A 21,550-nucleotide genomic window follows, 5' to 3' on the forward strand; every position below is an offset into this window, starting at 1 on the left:
TTTTGTCATACTATTGAATTTTGCTCTTCATATAGAAATATTTTCTCCACTGAAGTACAGTACCGGTGTTAAAGTTCAGAAATGTAGAGATGACTTCATTTCATCCATTATAGGAATGAAGTTATTGTGAGGTGAAGGCACCCCCCCCCCAACCCCCATTCATCTGCACTGCAGCTATGGTGAACAATTTGCTTCAAAACCATGTAAAGGACAGAAACAAATCCTAGTAAATACCAAATTCATGGAAGACTCCAGTCAACAAAGCAGCAATTTGGAATAGGTCAAGAGAATCTGGTTCCTGACAAATTGAAAAGTAATTTGGAGGGGGAGGGGGGGGGAGGTCAATTATATCAAAAGTATGAAAATATTGTAAATTGACAACTCCAAAATTAAAGCATGGATGAAATTTACACTGCAATGTGTAGTCCATATAAGTGAGAACAATAATGGTCAAAATTTGAAATTAATTTCTGCAGTAATATGTCTTAAAAATGTGGCAAGGTATCACTTAGCCAATAAGAAACATAATGCAGTTTTAACATTGGTGACCATTATTAGACATTCTAGCCTATTTGTGGGTTATATGACCCTTTCATGTCCCCATTATGGAAGTGTTTTTTTTTTCCTTATAAATTTTGCTTAAATCCATTTCTTTGGTTTACATTATATTTCCTCCACCTATCTTTCAAAATCATGTACAGAAGTTCAAATATAAATTATTTTTCAAATTTTCTCAACATTTGAAGAAATAAAACTTCACTTGTATTGAAAACTAAGGAACTCTACTACTGTGGGATATTGGTATGGAATAGTCATTTTTTTTTATCGATATCAACGACAACAAAGCATCTTCTCGGAATGAATAGAGATTTTTGACATTCCCCAAGGATACCATGTGACTTGCTTTCTTGTCAACCACCACATTCGAGACAACTCAGAAACCCTGTCACCAATAACATATAAATAGCACTGTCTTACATTTTGCTAACTAAACAAGCCGTGACTGTTAGTGAAGAGGATCACCCAGGGTGTGAAGAAGATTGACATGTACTATTAGTGGTTTGGATGCAAATCACTCAGAACTGAAAAGAACTAAAGAAAAGAAAAGATAGTTTGCTTGTCGAGGACAGCTGTCATTCACAGAAGATGGGAGGGAAATGTCACGTCATCTCTCTACGTTAATATAATTTTCAAAATAATTTCTGAGTATCAGAGAATAATTTATCAGGTATCCCATCTCAAGATGATACATGCAGAATTGTGTGAAAATTGAGGACTAGTGCAAAGATTCATGTAGCAGGTTTGTACAGAAGTACCATACTGTAGTATCAGAGACGAAGGTGAGAATCCTTCAAAGTTGCCACAGCATCAAAATCTGAACACTAAGCCATTTCCTGCGTGTACAGTATTGAGTGTACAGTATTGTTTTGCGATTGTTGTGTGTCAAACTTTACGAGTATCGTTCGGCTGCTGGAGAGGAAGGTCTACTTGATATTGTCACAAACTGGGTAGTTTTAATCGTAAGGGTTTTTCATTTATGACATCACAGTAATTCATTACTGAATTTTGTCAGCTTTGACTGGAATTAGGAATTTGACTAGCATCTTGGAAGATGGAACCACCAAAACGCTTGAAAGGCCATCAAAATGTCACCTCTCCCTTTAAATATACAGGGTAGATATTACTGTACATATTAACCCTGGATGTCAACATTCATGAAAGAGTCAAGATCAATATCTTGTCCCATGGAGTCAGGACTGAAGGAAAATATAGTCACTGCATTCTAACTTTAAAAGTTATGATTCAGTATATGCCTCTGTTAAAGCCTGATTAACTTTTCGTAGATTTCAAAAGTTGAGTCCCCGGTTCTGACTGTCTAAACTATTCCCAGACATTAAGGCATGCCAAATGGGACAATAAGTCTTACTGGGGTGTGCAATGAATTGAGGGTAGCTGTCAAAATACATTTTGAAGTTTGAAGATGCCTGACCATAATCTAACTTTCTAGCATATTTGAAGGCTATACTAATTCCTATTTTATTGGTTGTGACACTTGTCACTCTGGCAACAGCTCCATCAATCCGTATTATTCCGAAGGTATTCCAACAGAATTTCTGCAAAATTTGTGACAAAATCTTGACATTTACATAGAAGACTTAACCAGTCTCAGGTTAGTGCCATCACACAATTATGTATTTATTAATAAAACAGTTCATTTTTTATGCTGAGGATGGGGAAGGACCCTTTGAAACACACTCATAGCCCCTGCCTTTCCCCTCTCCACCCCCCCCCCCCAACCCCATATATCTAATGATAACCAATTGTTACATGGACATATAACAGTTTTTGACAACTTGAAGGGCTTTCAAAAACAATTGCATCTACAAAGATGATTGGTTTAAAGTGTCAGTTTAACTTTCACTTTCATGTTATTTTTGTAAAGGGCCATTTTGTTTTCTGAGGATGGTAAACTTGGACACCACCATACCTTCCCTCCCTTCCACTCCCACTCCCACTCCCTAATCTAAAAGGTACTCTTGCATGCATTTATTGGAATACTTCTAAAGCCTGCAGAATTTGTGACAACTTGACATGTACTGTTACAAGACAATCGCTTAATTTACAAAGCAGATTTCTTACTGCAGTGTAGCTCTGACAAGCAAGGAAGGTTCATTTTCTATGATGCGGTTTGTAAAGGACACATTGAAACATTGAAACTGTTCTGTGTCCACTTCCTTGGACAAATTACTGCAGCCAGATTGTAGCGATTAAGAAAGGGGATTTTCATAGGGGTCTCTTCTGCTTATACAATAAAAACTGAAACTGGGAAAAATTGTAATTTTCCCATCATCCAGGAACTCACTACAGAACTTTCACATTTGTTGAACTTCCCTAAATGCCAAAAAGAAAATTCCCTGACAAGGAAATGACAACTTTTGATTTTTTTTTTTTTAGTAGGAATATGTTAATTGCATTCATGAGGTTCTCGAGATTGCTTTTTTTTTAATTAAGTTCGTTAAGACATCTTTGACGATGAAATTTCGGTCCCATTTGTGTATCGATTCTTTTGAGAGAATGAAACATTAAGACAAATCTGGATATGACGTACACCCATCTGAAACCGGTAAATCATGGGACGGTTCACATACAGACGTACCGAAAAGGGTTCTCTTTGGTTCAAGAGGGTGAGTGTAAGGGATGGTTGGAAACTTGTTGTTATGACTAAGAAATTAAATCTTGAAGGGAATGTCATAACATATATTGTAATTTTGTTGTTCTACAACAAAGTTTTCATCAGCTTTCTTTGTTATTTTACTGAGTTTTAATGAGTTGCTTTGTTGTCAAAATTTGATGTAACAAAAGTTATCTATTAACCATTGTCCTATGCCCTTCCCATTGGTCTTGGTAGAAACACTTTGTCTGACTTTGTACAGAGAAAATCTAATGCTTGAGGAACTCATCCCTTCCCCCTCTGCCTCACATATTCCTCTTGCACCCCCTCTCTCTTCCCTTCCCAACATTATTTATCTGTAAATACGAGTGTCCCAACTATTAATTTACCTAAATTAGAATTCTTCCTGGAGGGATGTACAAGATATACAACTTACAGTATACACCAGAGGCTAAATGTATTCTATATGAAATGGTTGTAGTAATAAATACGGCCACAAGCAAAAATTAATAACCCCCCCCCAAACCAGCATCACCCATTCCATTCAACCTTTCCTCATTATTGAAATGCAATTTACTATTACAAATTACAAACACCAGAGGCTAAATATCAACATGAAATATTCATAGTTCAGAGTAATTAGTTATTAAAGCTATACATACTGCTTGATGCACCCTGTCCCCTGTCCCTCTCTCCTCCCCCTTCTCCCCCTTACCTCTATTCTTTCCTCCCCCAGTGTATATGTAAATTACACCAGTGTCCCATTTATTGAAACAAAATTTTAATAGAGGAGGAATGTGGATGGACAACTTGTAGCAACAGATGAAAGATTTGTCATTATTACTTAGCCTATTAATACTCTGACATACTGGAAGCACCTGCCCCCCCCCACCTTCCCGCACCCCAGTACCCATTCTCATTCTCTTCTTAGATCTCTCCTCTGCAATAACACCCTCTTCTCTTCCAAATAGGTTCTTTAATTTTCTGTGCAAGTATATACTATTTATCCCATCTATTGAATATGTTCATGTTTCGTCATTCTACACTTAATATTACTACTGTAGACATGGGGGGTGGGGGTGCAGGAGATGTGGAAGGCCCACTTGTAACAACACCAGAGGCTAGATGTTTTAACTGAAAAGCATGTATACTGTATCCAGGGAGCTGCTACTTTAACTGTATCTTCTGTACAAGCAGTGGTCACCCTACTAAACTACCAGCAAGCTCGAGGCGCTCTCCAAATTGTAGGTACTTATTGCCATGTGAAAATCGAGCATGATTTATGCAAGATTTTGGCAATTAAAAGTGTCTAGAGAGGATGTATAATAAGATGAGAATTGACACTGCAATAAATGGATTAATTCTTGTTTATCAAATGGATCCATGAAGATCACATGAAAGAATTTTTTTCTTCCCTCTAGAAGTGGAATGAAAAAGCTACAGGGTACAGACAGAAAACTTCGAGTTGGCCAAATTGTGGACAAGCTTTTTCGAAGGTACTCTAGGATTTGATTAGGTAATTTTAGAAGGTCATACATATATAAATTTGATATAACATTTGTCCAAAATTCTTTCAGTTATTTTGTTCTGACTTTCCCAAAGCTTTCCATTCATTCTTTAAATATTGACAAAAGACAAGATGATTGGAAAGACATAGATCTTGTAAATTAATGTCCCAATGAGAAAAATCAAGTTCTCAGACTTAGAGTAAACGATTTCGATTGAAAAGAAAAAACCAAAACAGAGGCACAAAGAATGTGAAAGGGAACACTTTATGCAACAGCAAACGGCACGAACATCTTTTGAAATATCCTTTGCCGAAAGTTGCATAATTTTGCAAAGTTACGAAGATATTACGGTTTTAAACGAAAGCAAAAGCATTCGCTTGCGTCGACCTTTAACAATTACGTCACAGATTATTGCGCAATTGCATTTCTTAAAACAAAACCCAAAAAATATATATTTCATTCCCTGTGTTGTATATTTATCTGTATGTATTTCTATATGTCTATCTGTGTGTGCATTTTAATCATACCAGACAGAGTGTTACAAAATTCACACTTGAATCCCCTCGTATACGTAGCATTTCCAACAGTTGTTCGATTGCCAATACATACAGTATCGTGATACGATATTGACGAAAAACCGATGCAACACATCGTAACGTTTATCAATACGGAAAACGTCTCTTGTGCTCATAATAAGTAAATTGTTGTGGAATGTTCTGATGTACTAGGTACAAGAAAAGGCAAAAATAACTACAGCATTATGTTACTCATTTAGTTTTTATTCCTTCTGCTATTAGTTTCAAATTATTCACATTTTCTACAATTGCTGCAGTGAATGACCAATGATTTAAAGAAATTAGGCTTCATCTGTTTTGTCAATTATGAAAATTCCTGAGATATTTTGATTTTATTTGTAACCCTATTGTCAAATACAGACTTTATTTTTGGAAAGAATTTGAAAATGTAATATGTAATGTACGTTATATGTAAGGGAATAAATTGGCAAGACTATCAATTTGGTTAAAGAAAATTAAATTCTTATTGGGATTTGAAATGTATCTTCCATTAGGATGGCAAATCTTTAACCAATTTCAAACTATTTGTTCTAACCCCTTTCTTTAGATAAATGCCAGTACCCACTCGCAACCCCCCCCCCCCCACCTTCCACCATTCAGCTTTCACATCCTGTTTTCAAATATTGAAGGTAATTTTCATGGAAATAATTTGCATATTACCCGGACCTTGAATTTCTGCTTTTGTAAGTTTGTTGCATAATTGAAACTTTTGAGAATGCGATTAGCAATAAGGGGATATTTAATGTTTTTAAAGAGAAGTTGATTTCTGTTAGAAATAGTGCATTGTAAAATTTAGACTAGAATCATAATGTTGATGTAATGTAAGACCTTGTGTAAAAGTGTGTTAATTTATTTTGTAAGCCTGTTGTCTAATACAGACATTATTTTTCAAAAGAATTTGAAAATGGATCGAGGCTATCACAAGTAATATATAAAGAGAATAAATTGGCAAGACTGCTAATTTGATTAAAGAAAATTAAATTCTTATTGGGATTTGAAATGTATCTTCCATTAGGATGGCAAATTTTTAACCAATGGTGTACTTTATTATATTTGTTCTACCCCCTTTCTTTGGAGGATAAATATCAGTACCCACCCACCACTTCCACTCCCCCCCCCACCCCCTTCTACCATTCAGCTTTCACATCCTGTTTTCAAATATTGAAATTTACTGAAAGATAACTTGAATATCTAGGTCATGTTCATGAGAATAATTTGCATATTACTGGGTTGTATTTCTGCTTTTGTAAGTTTGTTGCATAATTGCAACTTTTGAGATTGCTATCACAAGCTTTTTTTAAGTATGTTGCATAATTGAAATTTTTGAGATTGTGATTAGCAATATGGGGATATGTAATGTTTTTAAAGAATCAGAATGTTGATGTACTGTAAGAACTTGTTTTAAAGTGTGTTAATTTATTTGTAACCCTGTTTTCTAATACAGACTTTATTTTTCAAAAGAATTTGATAATGGATCGAGGCTATCACAAGTATATAAGCTTTTTTAAGTTCGTTGCATAATTGAAACTTTTGAGAATACAATTAGCAATCTGGGGATTTGTTGGTTTCTGTCATAAATTGTACATTTTAAAATTGAGACTCAGAATGTTGATGTAATGTATGACCTTCTATGAAAGTGCGTAAATTATCAGCATCAGTCATATCGGTATTCTATACCAACATATCTAATTTCAAGAGATTGTATAGCCGTAAAGAAGTGTCAGAGAATGACATCAGTGGGTTTGTTTTGTCCTAGTCGCCGACCCAGATTAGAACCCTTTCGATACCTCCTACCTGTTTTTGGAGCCCTTGGGTCACAAAGTTTGTCTGTTGTCAGACACGTCCGCCCCTGTGGGTGACAGTAATGGGTGTTGTCCTTAGGCTGGTCAAGGACCCATTGGTACAGCCTGTCACCCTTGGAATGTTTGACGGCCTTCAGATTTACCTTGACTTTTACCCTCACCTTAGAAGACATACCAACCTTCCCTTTGGTCCAGCGTGACCATGTAAGATGGTAATTGTTGTTTTGCTGTTGAAATCCTTGACTATTCAGCAAAAGACATCACTTTGCTCCTCTTTTACCTGTCTCCTAGTCTACATATGCACTTCCTACCTATCTATCTACCTACCTATCTACCTACCTACAGGCGCGTAGCCAAGGGGGGGGCGAAGGGGGCAGCCGCCCCCCTTGAGCATATTTTTTACAATTTTTTTAAATGTTTTTATGATATCGCTAGTATGTTCAAAAGAGAAAATGTTAAGATGCAACTTACAAGGCCTGGGAAGTGCCATTTCCAGCGATCTGGGAGGCATTTTCAGCCAAAATTTTCTTGTACGCTTCGCACCAACCATGGTGGCGCTACGCTTAGATAGTTTGCAATGCCGAATCTACAGTTTCGCCCCTCCCTTGGCAAATTCCTGGCTACGCGCCTGCCTACCTATCTACCTAAGCTACTGGTAGTAAGTTTTGCAGAACACGTCAAGGGTATACAGAGGAGGAATGACAACTGCAAAGTGTGTAATGTTCCTAAAAGGACAACGAAGTGGTGACTTGTAGAGTTACTGGGTTTCGTAGGACATGTATACCAGTGTATAAATCTGTTAGTGAAGTTGAAATATTTTAGTTTATAACTTCACATCTTGTCCAAGACTGTCTCTTCAAAGCCACGGTAGAATTGATTGAAGTATCAATTTTGTAAATGGCAGCAGGCAGGGTACATGGCATTATATATATTTTATTTTTATTTATTTTTTACCTAAATTTTTCAAAAATTTTGTGGGAAACTATATTGCACAATTTAAAGCTTCAGTTAACATGTGAAAGACGGTAAGACTTGCTGATCACGGATTAACTTCGCTCCTCTATTACCTGTCTCCCACTCCCCAATTGCACTTTCCTATCTAGGAGGGTTTAATAGCAGCATGGAGAGACAGCCTAAGCTTGCAAACTCATAATTACAATGTATTGTCCATACTGAACGTGCAAACTGAATGCCTACACTGGCATGCTGCACACCTAGGCAGACAGACAGACAGAGATTCAGTAGCATTATGAATTAAATGTCCTAACAGAGCCAATGATAATGCTTGGATACCTGTCTCCTCACAATTGTGTTACTCTGATCTTTATATTTCTCCAGAGAACTGTATGCATGGGCAAATAAAGCCTATCTTGTTGAGGACTGCAGCATAGACTGGTTTTATAGTTCAGGCAAATTTGATAACATTTGTTGCAATTTTGGCACTGGTGGAGAAGGAGGGAGGGGGGGGGGGAAGGAGTGAATTATGTGTGGGTGGTTGGAGATGGCACTAACTTGAATGGTTTTACTATTAAAGGTATGTGCTAAGAGCACTTTTGAAATGTATCAAATTTGGCATAAGTTCCTCACTGTGTTTCCTTGTGAGCTTTGCAAGTTCTTAATTTCACCACTTACAATCTTTGTTACTTATTTTCTTAATTTTGTTAGGTTTCTGCTATTCCAGCCGACATTGCTAGATGCCCTCGGTTGAAAGTTTTGAGGTTAGAGGAGAACTGCCTGCCTCAAGCAGCTATTCCTCGAGAGGTCCTAGCAAATTCTCAGATATCTCTTCTGGCACTGGACGGTAATCTATTCGCCACGAAAGAATTTGTAAATTTTCCTGGATACGATGAGGTAAAATTTCTTTCTTATGGAGGAGGGGAAGGGAGGCTTTTAAGTATATATATTGTGTTTTAAACCTTGAAAGAAAAAATTGTCAGCATTTTCTAACTAAGAATAATCTGTCTTGATTGTAATTGTTTTGGCAGATCTTGTATTTCCTGCAGACTTCCAGAAAGAAGAACGATTCTGGGATTAATTTATCTGGAATAGCCGAATTAAATGCCATTTAGTATGCCACTCCCCCCCCCCCTTCCCCAACAGTCCTATAAAAAATTCACAAGTTTAATTACACCAGTATTGCACCCCTCCTTAAATTGTCGGTGTCCTTCCAAGTCACCAAGTCTTAGAATTCCTGGTTACTGGCCTGGCCAACTGCTAAATTCCAATACTACTGTATTCTGTGTTGTTGTTATGCAACACTGTGAGCGCTGTTGCTATGCAATGCTATGTCGAAATGCTTCACAAGGATGCACGTTTCCTGTATTGAACTGAACTACAGTAATCTCAGTATCAATCTTCAAAGTTGTGATACATACAAATGATAACACTCTTCGTATATGCTGTCATTGTCTTCATTGCGTAATATCCGCGCCATGTATAGTTTTGGCGTTGTGAGATTGGCAGCATTTCTTTGGTTGACGTGAAGTGCTCAAACCTGTTTCTTCGAAAGCTTTCAGGCCGCTGTCACATGAGAGCGGAGTCAATCCTGTGATGACGTCCCAAGTAGGACTTTTAGTATCCAAACGTCACTGTCAGGTGACCAGCTTAACGTAGGAAATATAGTTACTTTCATTCCCTTGCAAGGAAACTTGGCATTTGAATACATTTATTGGTTTTAATAAATGGAAAACATTTCTGACGAAATAAATCTATTTAATACGCCATGCTATATTTGCAAAAATTCCCATGTGTACAAAATGTAAGTTATGCTGAATTATTCTGACTGTATTTATCACAAAATTATAAAACTGACACACACTAGTATATCTTGTATATTTTGGTACATATTATTAGACAAAAGCAGAGATATAAAATATGACTCATAATTGACAAATCTATATATATGTATATATACAGTATATATATTTTTTTACACACACACATATACATCTGTGTTTTGGAAGAATTTACGTTCTCTATATCAAGTGCAACAGTCATGTGAGCGTTACGTATATATTCTGTGATGAGATTCAGTATCCAAACATATCACTCTCAGATTATCAAGGAAACCTGAAGTGAAACCCGTTTGTAACTTTAACACTTTTGAGCTGCTTTCAATTGGCTTTCGCAATATATATTAATTTTTTCTCATTTATTTGCTCGTTTATTGCTCTGTTCAGTTTCTTCTGTTTTGTCTCTTTCGAGTCTAAGATCTGTCAATATCTTTTTTCTTTCCTTTTATTTGCTCTTTATTGCTCTTGACATTACAACCTATATACAGTGCATGTTTTGCATTAATTGATAACTTGAATTAACAACAGTAAAGAATAAAAAATAACTTTATATTAAAAGTCAATAAGGAAACCATGGAAGCCAGTATATCTTCCAAATACCTTCTGATAAAAATTTTTGAGCAATATATTTTTTGTAAAACAATGTACTCTTTCAAATAATTAAGCAAACCATTAACCGTAGGGATACTCTTAGCTTTCTTACGATCAAAGATGTACCTTTTTATTAAAATGAGAATTAAATTAAGTTCACAAGTGCATTTTCCCCCAAAACAGAACAACAGAAGCTTCACTTAGGTCTATTTGAATGCCCGCTTTGTGAAGAACATTACGGAAATATTTACAGAATATTTGTGCAAAATTGCAATGAAGAAACAGATGTTAAATCGATTCGATACAAATTATGCAAAATGAGCATTTTAATATTGTTTTAATAGTATGAAGATACTTGTTTGTCGGTATAATTCTATGGAGTAATCGACACTGAAACCAATGAATAGAAACATCATAGAAAGAAATGAAAGGAATGGAACAGTATAAGTTTCATGACTCATTTGTAAAGTTAAAAGTCTCACCCCAATTTAAATATGATTTACTCAGGCTGCAAAACAGGTTTAACCAAATTGGGGTGAACGGATTTTACATGTAAAATAACCGTCAGTCAGTAACATATTATACAAACTATTAATAGGATTTATATAAACATTGATCAACGTTATTGATGACCTTATCCCAAGTAGATTTAATAGCTCATTTATTACTCCTTGATACTCCAAAAAATGAGTAGTTAACAAAAATTTCTTAATAAATTGATCAATTTGGTAAAAGGCACCATCATTGATAAAATAAATTCCACGACTAGTCTAATGCTAATAAGCAAAGGGCTTGTTATCAACTTCAATGTTAATATTGTTCCAAATTGGTTGGCAAAGAAATAGAGAATTCTCGTAGCTAAGATTACAATTGAAATTTAACAGATAGTAGTATATGTTGCATGAAAGACATCCAGCCAGAATCAATTGGTAACTTTTAAGCAAGCAAGCTTGATAAAATAGTCACCGGTAATTACAAAATCATCAATGTCTATTTTTTATTATTCTTCAGAATATCACTATAAACGAGACTGCCACTACGGCTTTCCCACAAACGTGCAAAATTAACATCTTTTAAAGCCAAACAATACATCGAGAAGTCAACCATCCCAAGACTGAATTTGCTGCTTGCATTGTTGTCTAATTCTAAAAGGTCTACCACATTGCCCCAGTTCTGCTAGAAAATACCAAGGCTGGTCACCTACGGACACAAACAAATTGTTATGTTCCATCTTTCATCTAGAACAGGGGTGGGCAACCTACGGCCAGGGGGCCACATGCGGCCCGCCAGTGATTATTTTGTGGCCCCTGAGATGTCTCGAGAAAAAGGAAAAAAATCAATCTATTTTCCATCATCACAAAAAACGAGCTAACTGCTTAGAATTTATCGGCACTAATGATGCTGTCAGGTAGGCCTTTTATCCCCATTAATTATCAACTGTACTGTATTGACATTATGTTTTTGTGAATACAGATTAAGTACACACACCTATTGCTTGAGAGTCCTTGGAAGCAAAGGTTTGAAATCAACAGCAGGTCCTTGGTTAGGTGCGGCCCAGTCAATTTTTCACTCCTTATATCTGACCCATTCATTCAAAAAGGTTGCCCACCCCTGATCTAGGAGGATTATGTCAATGGAGAGGAAAATAATTTTAGAAACTTGTAACAATTTTTAGCTAAAACTTTGCAGCAACACTAATGACCTTGAACAAAGTGTAAAAGTGAAACATAATCACATATTTCAATATTTTGTGCAAGTGGAAAAACCAGGTTTATAAAAGTAGTCCATAGTTTTGAAATTGTTTGTAAAGATTTAGTCTCTTTTACTTCCAATTTGTAACCTTCGATTTTTTCAAGAATTTTGTCAGTTAAGTTTGTTATTCTTGGTTTGAAGGAAGATTGATTTTGAAAGAAATTTTCAATATTTATAACTTCATGAAAGCATATGTTGCTAATATCAAGAAGCTCCATTTGAGCAGAAAATGGTGCAGAACAAATCAAATAAATTTTCGACAAGTATATCTCCATGGAAACCAAATATAAACTTACACACTAAAGGAGCAGATGAAACCTAAAACTTTTATGAACGAAAATCAAATAAGAATTTTGAAGTGGGTCCTTTTGAATCTCTAATTTATCCATGTTCCTTTAAATGAGTTCTCCTTCTCTAAAGAATGTGCTCCTGTACTTTATGCATCCTTGATCATTTTAATTAATTCACAGCATCCATTAGCTTTTTTTTTTATCAGAAACTTGTGATTTAAAAAAAATAAATAAACACAAAAGTTATATTTTTGTTAAGCTTCATTTTCTTCCTTTCCTTATCTGTCTGCCAAAGACGTGGCAGACTCCATCTCCACCGGAAATGAAGAACTAGATGAACTAGTGAACTAGATCATCTAACGACATCCAGCTGAGGAAAGACCAGCTTCCCTCCCCCCCCCCCATTCTAAAAGAACCTACCTCTTTCTGGAAATAGGAATTTTGGTCAGATTTTTTGGTCACCAGTTTTGACTATTTTGATAGACAATTACAAGTAACAATCTTTACGCAGACCACAATAAAGGGCAATGAAAATGTCCATGATATGTCAGTCATTTTGCATGAATGTATCCCTTAAGAAAATGTTCCTCTTCGACCACAGATCAAACGTGCCATTTAATTTGGTTTTAAATGTCAACATATTATGGAGAGGAGGTTCTTAGAATTAGATCAAGCTCCCACCGCAGCACTGGGAAGCCTCCTCTTCATATCGTGCAGCTAGGTCGAGCATTAAAGAGACACTTCATCTCCTGTTTTATCACTTTTTTGGGGAAACAGATACACTTACTGTTTTAGGCAAAGTAGTTTGGTTTGTACAATTAATTCGGACACAGAAAAAACCAGACCTTTTCTCTGTACAGAGACATATATAGTCAACTTGAAAATATATATTATATTATGGGTGGGTTGTATTGTGACATCTTTGAGGTTCTTCCAAAATTTTCTCTATAATAAAATTACCGAAATTTGCAACAATTTCTGTGAATGTCAATGAAGTCAAATACAATGTTCATTGCAGCAATTTGCAGAATCTTGCGGTCAGCTATGCGGATCAATTTGCCCCTTGTTTCGTGTACTGGCGATTATGCATATTATGTTATTTTGCTTTACGAAGTGACGAATGGTTTTGAAACATCTATATTCCCGTAAAATAGTTCTACATCCTTTAAATTAATAGAACGGCAATAAAATATAATCTGTTGTCTGTAACTTAAAACTAGGCGACTGCTTAAAAAGATATTATTTGTGATCAAACATTGAAATCACACACAAATTAGTGAAATGATTTTGGACTGTTATGTATTTATTTTTTAACGTTCGTCAGTATGCGAAACGGGGCGATTTATACCCCGAGGTGACAAGGGTTCTCTGACAAATGAGAAAACTTCATTTACCTTTCGAAAGAGATAACAAATGTTTGTAATTAAGATTGCTTTATAACCATTTTACAAATCACTATCCACCACATATTGTCACAGTAAACCATGAATGAATAATTTTAATTAATGAGAATTTCACGTAGTTGATATTACATTTCAAGTGAGTTTTTTCTTTCTCTTTAATCCATTTCTTCATATCTGGGTCCTCTTTGAATGCTAAGCCCACCCTAGCTGTCACACCTAATATCAAATATAATCTGTGACATACTTCAATTGGTGGAGTGACTGACAGTAGGGCTGCATCCTGTTTGTGTGATTCTCCTGATTCTCGTAACTGGTTCACAAGTAATAAGTAATTTTTATAGAAATTGTTTGACAGATATTGACACACACACATACACACACAAAAAAGGTGCATTTGGACCCATTTATGGCTCTTTGAATGAATTTTGTGGTACAAAAGAAGCAGTGATGTGGTTTTAATTTATCCCTTTTTCATGAAACAGTTTCTACATGTACTTAAAAGCTTTGATTTCTGACAGAACTGTTGTTTGTTTCTTTGTTTGTATGTCCGTAGTTTAGAACCGAGAAGACTCAAAAGTACGCTACAATTAAAGTACAACTTGCGTATTTGTGCCTCAGGTCTAAAATGTTTGTGGTCGAGTTTCAAATGCTTTTTGGTTGAGGTCAAAGGTCATTTGAAGTCAGCTAAATTGAACAAATGAAAGTTTGTACTCTCAAGAAGGCAAATCTCATTCTGTCTGTTTGGATGGCCCAGATTAGGTATATTTAAAGAAGCCCAACATTGGTTTTGGTTGTGGTCAAAGGTCTTTTGGTGTCAGCAGAGGCCAAATTGTTAAACCTTGCAAGCACTGTATCTCAAGAAAACTAATTTGGGTATTTCAAATCTATAACATTGATGGATGTAAGACATCTAGGAATGGGGTACACAGGGGGGGGGGGGGGAGGGGTGGAGGGGATGTATAGAGGGTCAATCATTGTGTATTTCCCCTTTATGTTTTAGCCTGACAGTATGTAAATCAGCAATTCCTTCATGGCTTTGTTTTTCTCTTTTTTATCTTGTGTAATAATGTATAGTACATGGAAAGATACACCGCCGCAAAGAAGAAGTTGTTCTGATGATCTGAATATAATCGATATGCATATGCATAATCAAATGCTGAATATCCATGACTGATTATCTCTGACGTCCTCAGAAGGTGATGACCATTCAGGCTTCTTCTATACGGCCGAGGATCTGCAAATATGCGACAAAGGATTTGGCAACTATGCATATTCAAAGAGCTCTTTTATGATGTGCAGTTTTGTAAAAGATGATGAGTATGTATTGTGTATTGTCATGTGACTGGATGAATCATGTCCTCAAAGAGCCACAAGTATTTGTAGAAGGTGATAAATATGGAAGAAGCTTTATCATGAGACACCTTATTATTACATGTGTATCGGTTTATATTCGATAGTGCAATTCCATGAACAAAAGAACACATATATCCTTCTCAATGAGGAACATTTCCTATGGATATTTCCTTGTGAGGCTATGGATAATTGGGTGCATGAGACTGGATGGATTATTATATTCTCATATAGTGATGAATATTCATGACTTACTTGTTCTTGCCAACTGTGTAATATGTTAATGTGATGAATATTCGAGTACTTTAGGAGGCATGGAATCTATTTGTGTTTATGCAAGTAAAGGAGAGAGATGATGTGATGAGACTAATTATGATTATTGCTGACCTTCAACCATTCAAATAAGATTGTAACTCCTTTTTTTCAGTTATCGTGGTGCTTTAGCTATAGAAAATTCCTTTCAAACTAATCAGCAAAAAACAAATCTTTTTATTTGTTAAGTGTATCAAAATGTATGTAGATACAATAAGCTAATTTCACTTGATTTTAGTATGTATCCTACATACTAAGGTCACTCAGGAATTTTCCATATTTCTCCTTTTTTTTTTCTTTTCTTTTCTTTTCTTTTTTACTTTCACTTTTATTACCTTAAAACCTTCACTATTCCAAGGTATTTTGGTGAAAAGGGACAAAAATTTTCTTCAGCCAAAATGATGATTAATTTTAATAAACGTATTAGTGTTGTGTTGAGCAAATTAATACGACCCTTGGTGTACCATTATTTAATGGCTTGTAGAATGCTGTTTGGAGGAAAAGTTAGTATAAAATAAATATGTATCACTTTTTAACAAATATTGATGTAATTTTAAACGGTAGAAGCTGGTTCTTTCGAACAAGTGAATTTCATGAGGGATGAATTTAAATTGTACAAAATGTATTTAAATTAATAATATACTTAAAGGGGACATATGTAATGCCTTTACTCGGATAATAACGACCCAACAGCATGGATGCAGTCAAAATCCTTTCAAAAGTTTGACAGCCCTTAAAAAGAAGAATTTTCACATCAAAGTAATCCTCTCTTCAAGATAGATGAGAATCATCAAAGGTATTAGCTAAAGAAGTGACATCAATAGAGGAATGAATCTATGTTAGTTATTGCTTGCAGCAGGAGTGTTACTAAAGGTCTAACAGTGGTGGTTGGGAGGGGGGTGGAGGGGTGGTGACACCTCGCATTTTCACCGTACAAAAATCTATGATAGTCAAGACAAAAGGTGCGAACCTGACATCCTCTCACAAGATTTTACTTTCCCCCAACAAGTGGTAGAATTTTCGTTAGGAATTTCACTTGTTTAAAGTTATAATAATTATTCAGTAACCCAAGAAGTCTTCTATTTTGTTTGAAGTTTTTAAATCAAGCATTGCTTGAATTTGTCTATTTGACTAATCAATGCTTTACAATGATTTGAAATTTTACCTGAATGTGTTGATTTTGGCAAGTTCACTTTTCTGTGTTATTGTTGCTTCTATGAAAAGAACAAAAGGACTGTAACAGGTACAGGACACGTTTGTACTTAATGAGGCAGCAAACCCTCCTCGCTCAGAACTGCTGGGATCTCGATAATTGAAAATGAGTGTGACAAAGTTCACAGAATTATCAGTTACAAGGTCAATGTGTCTGGTTACTCCTTTCCCCCTCAAGGTCCAGTCACACTAATTACAGACCTGTCCTTTACATATATGAATGGAAGAGAAATTCTGTGCAGAAATTTCTAATTTCTTCTGCTTCTTTCTTCGTTTGCTTATTTAGCACTCTAGAACTCTTGTTCAGAGAGATTGGTGCTTATGCAATGGGACTATGGGCAGGACCGATAGGAGGGGGTCAGGGGTAGGGTGGGCTATGTACAGCCCAGGACCTGGGGGAACTAGCCCAAGGAAGTATAGAGTAAACAATAACGCATTTAATAATGGAAACATGACACCTTCAAAAAATGGGGCCCAATGACACGATTGCCCCCAATGTAATGTCTATGGGAGACGATGGGATCTCTAGACTCCCTTTCCAACGGGACAATCATTTTAGTAGAACTTTTAAACATGCATGTATTCATTTCCCAAACACCCAGTCTCCCTCCACCTCCCCTTCCCCCTTAATCCTACGTACCCAAGTTATTCTGGTATCACAGTATGTAGTGTATGTTCGCTCTAAAATGCTCACAAATCATTCATCTGGTTTTTACCGGAAGGCATTGCCTTAACTGAAGTGTGAAATTAACCTCGTCTCTGGGGATCATAACTGAAGAGCTTGTAGTGTTTATACAAATCGGAGTAGCGCCACCGTTTCGGAAAAGTTTTGTTGGATTCCACCTCTGCTAGTGCAGTGTTGGATTAGCAAGTTTGAGAACTTTATGCCAAACTATGCGTCTATAGATTATTAGTGATTACAGTATTGGTCACACGGTTACCTGTGTCTATTGTATAGTGATCCTATTTGAGGACAATGAGGTGGAGGGGGTGGGGAGGATAAGGTTCAAACAACGACTGAGAGAAATCGGGACTATTTATCCTTTACTTCAATTGGTACATCATTTGGGTGTACAAATTATAAAGTCATAAATAATCATGACGATGTTAATGTCGGCAAATCGTCATAGCAGTTATAGTAACAACATGGACCCGTCCGTGCAAATGGGTAACAGTCGTACTCCCGAATCGTGTCTAATGCTTGCCTAGTAGATATGTTCATACAATAGATCATTTAAGTTATGGCCGTGTCGTGTCCTTTCTGGATGACTTGTGCAGGTATCGTTCCACAATTGTTACATTGACCCACACGATATATTCGTAAATAGATTCCAAGGCCGCTAGAGCGTAGATAGACGTTTTCAACCGATAGGTCGTACTCCACCGTGTGATATATAGATGATGATTTGAACTATCAAAGACACCTGCAAGTTTTACCCATCATACACGGTGGTTTAGATTTTGAGCTAGAAGTGGTAACTATTCAGCATATAGCTTTGTACGTCCCAAACCATGTGTCGGCTCTCTCGTGGCGGAAATATTCCTGTTTCACCAACGAATTTCTAAAATGCCTTATATGATCTTTACTCCTGTTGGTTTACACCATCAGTAGTTAATTTCATCCTCTTTAACATCTGAGCATGAAAAGTGAAGATAATGATGATGACTGAAAATATGCCAAACGTGAAAGTCACTTCAGTAGAACCGAATTTCGGGACTTTTCTATATATATATATATATATATATATATATGTATATATATATATATATATATATATATATATATATATATATATATATATATATATATATATATATATGTATATATATATATTTATATATATATATATGTATATATATATATATATATATATATATATATATATATAAATATATATATATATATATATATATATATATATATATATACGTGTGTGTGTGTATATATGTGTACATTTAATAAATACGTTCAATGTCAAGCATGTCTTATCATTTGTCTGCGTATATTTCCTGTGGAAAAAAAACGTGTTAAAAACAATATCTGGAATTCCTATTTTAATTCACTGTTTTCATTGAACAGATTCAAGGTCCAATTAGTCATCGCAATCTTAAGCACTCACACCCCCCATCTAACCCCTTCTCATCTTCTCCTCCTCCTCCACCACCCACACACCCACCCACATTTTGGGGGGAAATTATTTGTCTGGCTACAACTACCAAAATATACACGCTCTTGGGTGTATAGGGAGCATTTACATTTAACATAGTTTTAGCCGCCGTTAGTTTATATCGTGAAATCGTACAATTGATTGCGTCCGCTCAGTTTGTACGGGGAGTGTGTTTTCCGCATAGGAAACTAAGATTTATTACCTAATCTTACCTTTGCAACTATACAATAAACAGACGACAATATCTTAAAAAAGCAGGTGGCAATTTCAGTTCACAGTAAATCAATGTCAACGCCTTTGGTGTATATCAAAAGGTTTTCCTGCATCGGAAATATAACAAAATCAATACCGTAAGGGGAAAGAGTTAACATCTTTTTCCTATTGTGGAAAATTGTCGATCTGAGGGAATCAGGTCCCAGAGCAATCTTCTCTGTGGCCCACCCATAAGAACATATACAAATTAGAGCTACCAGAGGGGGTCAATTCACGAAATAAGTTAGGTACGAGGACATGTTAAGTCGAATAACGGAAACATTAGACGGTCAAGTTCATTTTGACTAATTGTCAATACTACCCTGATTATTTGGACCAGTGAAGGCGAATCAATCGTTTGGTTCTTCCTTTGAACTAAAACAGCTATCCGCAAACCGACGACCATGATTTTCCATGACTACTGATCCATGGCCCACCAGACCCCCCCCCCCCCCCGCCCTCAGAATAGATGCTCAAAATGCATGAAAACATAGCATCGGCTGTGGAATTTAATCTCCGTCCGTAAGCTCCGGAAAACTTGAAGAGAAATGCTTCAACGTCTGCAAAAATCCAGCGGACCACCGATAATTCTCGGTCACGCCCCAAAGTTTGCGGACCGTCGTACTAAAGAACAGTAGCATCATCATCATTATTATTATTATTAATATTATTATTATTATTAATATACTTATTATAATTATTATTATTATTATCATTATTATAATTATATTATTATCATCATTTATTATTATTATTATTATTATTATCATCATCATTATTACCATTATGGTTGTTTAGTGTGGATAAAGAGGGGCTAGGACAAAGGTCAGACGAGGGGGTACCGGAAAGGGAAAACCCCAAGAAGTGACCACCAGCGGTCACGTTCCCGAAGACTTCGTGATTTTCGCATAAAAGGAAACACGCTGAATATGCATGATTGTTTGTTGTTGTTGCTTATTCGGTTATTTTTGTACTGAGGAACCTTTTTGTAAACCATTCTCAACGCGTTCATGGAGGACTTGTAACCATGAATAAGGTCACTGATTGGAATCCCATTATGACCCAAACATTCTTTGTTCTTTCGATTTTTTTTATGGGCTTGAGATTTGGTATCAAGTTAACATGTATAAGTAGTCATTAGATTAGGCGGACGCAGTATAGCCTTATATATCCATCTTTTCGCAGGGTGTTATGTTTTCTAGTTGAGCTGATCATAGTACAATATGAGTTCGTATGTTTCTAGGCAGTGGTTCTCGATAATTGGTATGTGAACAATGCCTGGGAAGTGGATTTGGAAGTTGTAGAACGATTCGACTCTGAAAACCCTTTCGTAAATTTTTACACACAACATCTAAGATATTTGATGGCTTTCTGAGTTGTTTTTGTTTCAATTCTTGAGGTTTTGGAACCATACCGTAATTTACTGGAGGAAAACTCTCGTGCCCCCACTTCCCATTAGTACCTTCTCTTCTCCCATTCTCTGTCAGAACCAGACCCCACCCCCCCCCCTTCCCTTCCCCGATCCCAACCATGCCGTTAGGATACATTGCAAATGTCGAGCAACATACATATAGACAATGTATGACGAGAAAAACACGTTTCAACGAGGTTGTATGACAGGATTTGATGTATTACCTGAGTTCTGACCCAAAAGGCAAAGGCCGACCCGCCGAGATCCTTGGAATTGTTCTTCGATGATTTATTTGCATTCGAGGAAATATTGTTTAAATTTCGTTGATCCTTTCAGCAAATACAAAATTGATACGGAGAAAATCATGACGTTTCATTATGATTTATAGATTTATAAACTTTCGTCCCAGACAAATTTGTTGGGCATCAGTTTTGTCAATTTTTTTATAAATCAAAGTCAAACATGTTATACGCAATCTCTGATTGTACTACTTTTTGCTTCATCATATGAAATGATTCTTTCTTTTTTTCACGTCATGCATACCGCTCATAACGAATTTACTCGGTATTTACGCCTAAATTTGTCGTTTTCGCTGAATCGAGTAAGTACATGCTTATCCTCATTCGACGTTAAAGCTATATATTGACTTCCAAATAAATGACTCATATACTTCACAAACTATTAGAGAGATTTATATAGTCAACCTGGAAACACTGAAGGCACATCGGACTTTCGCGTTTAGCTCATCTATATGACAAATTCAGTGTGCGCATGCGCATGTGCTGCGCATTATACTTATTGATGACTACATACTAAAATGTGCAGAAAATCGTAAAAATTCAACTCCACATTTTTTTCTTCTTTTAATCAGATACGCTTTACCGCTTGAAAATTGCTCATTATCACGCGCAATGCCCGTAAGTTTTTACAGTTCTAACTATTACAGTTTAATGCTATGAG

General features: G+C 36.0%; 1 protein-coding gene across 2 annotated transcripts in view; it reads left to right on the plus strand.

The window, feature by feature from the left end:
- LOC139970392 (leucine-rich repeat-containing protein 57-like) overlaps positions 1–16,591 on the plus strand; it is a 35,943-nt gene extending 19,352 nt beyond the window's left edge. For both annotated transcript variants that reach the window (XM_071976034.1, XM_071976035.1), the window contains exons 5-6: positions 8,723–8,908; positions 14,960–16,591. In XM_071976034.1, the coding sequence (XP_071832135.1) occupies positions 8,723–8,908; positions 14,960–15,001 (228 nt within the window). In that variant the 3' untranslated portion in view covers positions 15,002–16,591. The remainder of the gene's footprint in view (positions 1–8,722; positions 8,909–14,959) is intronic.
- Positions 16,592–21,550: the final 4,959 nt, after the last annotated feature.

This window comes from Apostichopus japonicus, chromosome 8 (assembly GCF_037975245.1).
Source record: "Apostichopus japonicus isolate 1M-3 chromosome 8, ASM3797524v1, whole genome shotgun sequence".
Classification (NCBI taxonomy): domain Eukaryota; kingdom Metazoa; phylum Echinodermata; class Holothuroidea; order Aspidochirotida; family Stichopodidae; genus Apostichopus; species Apostichopus japonicus.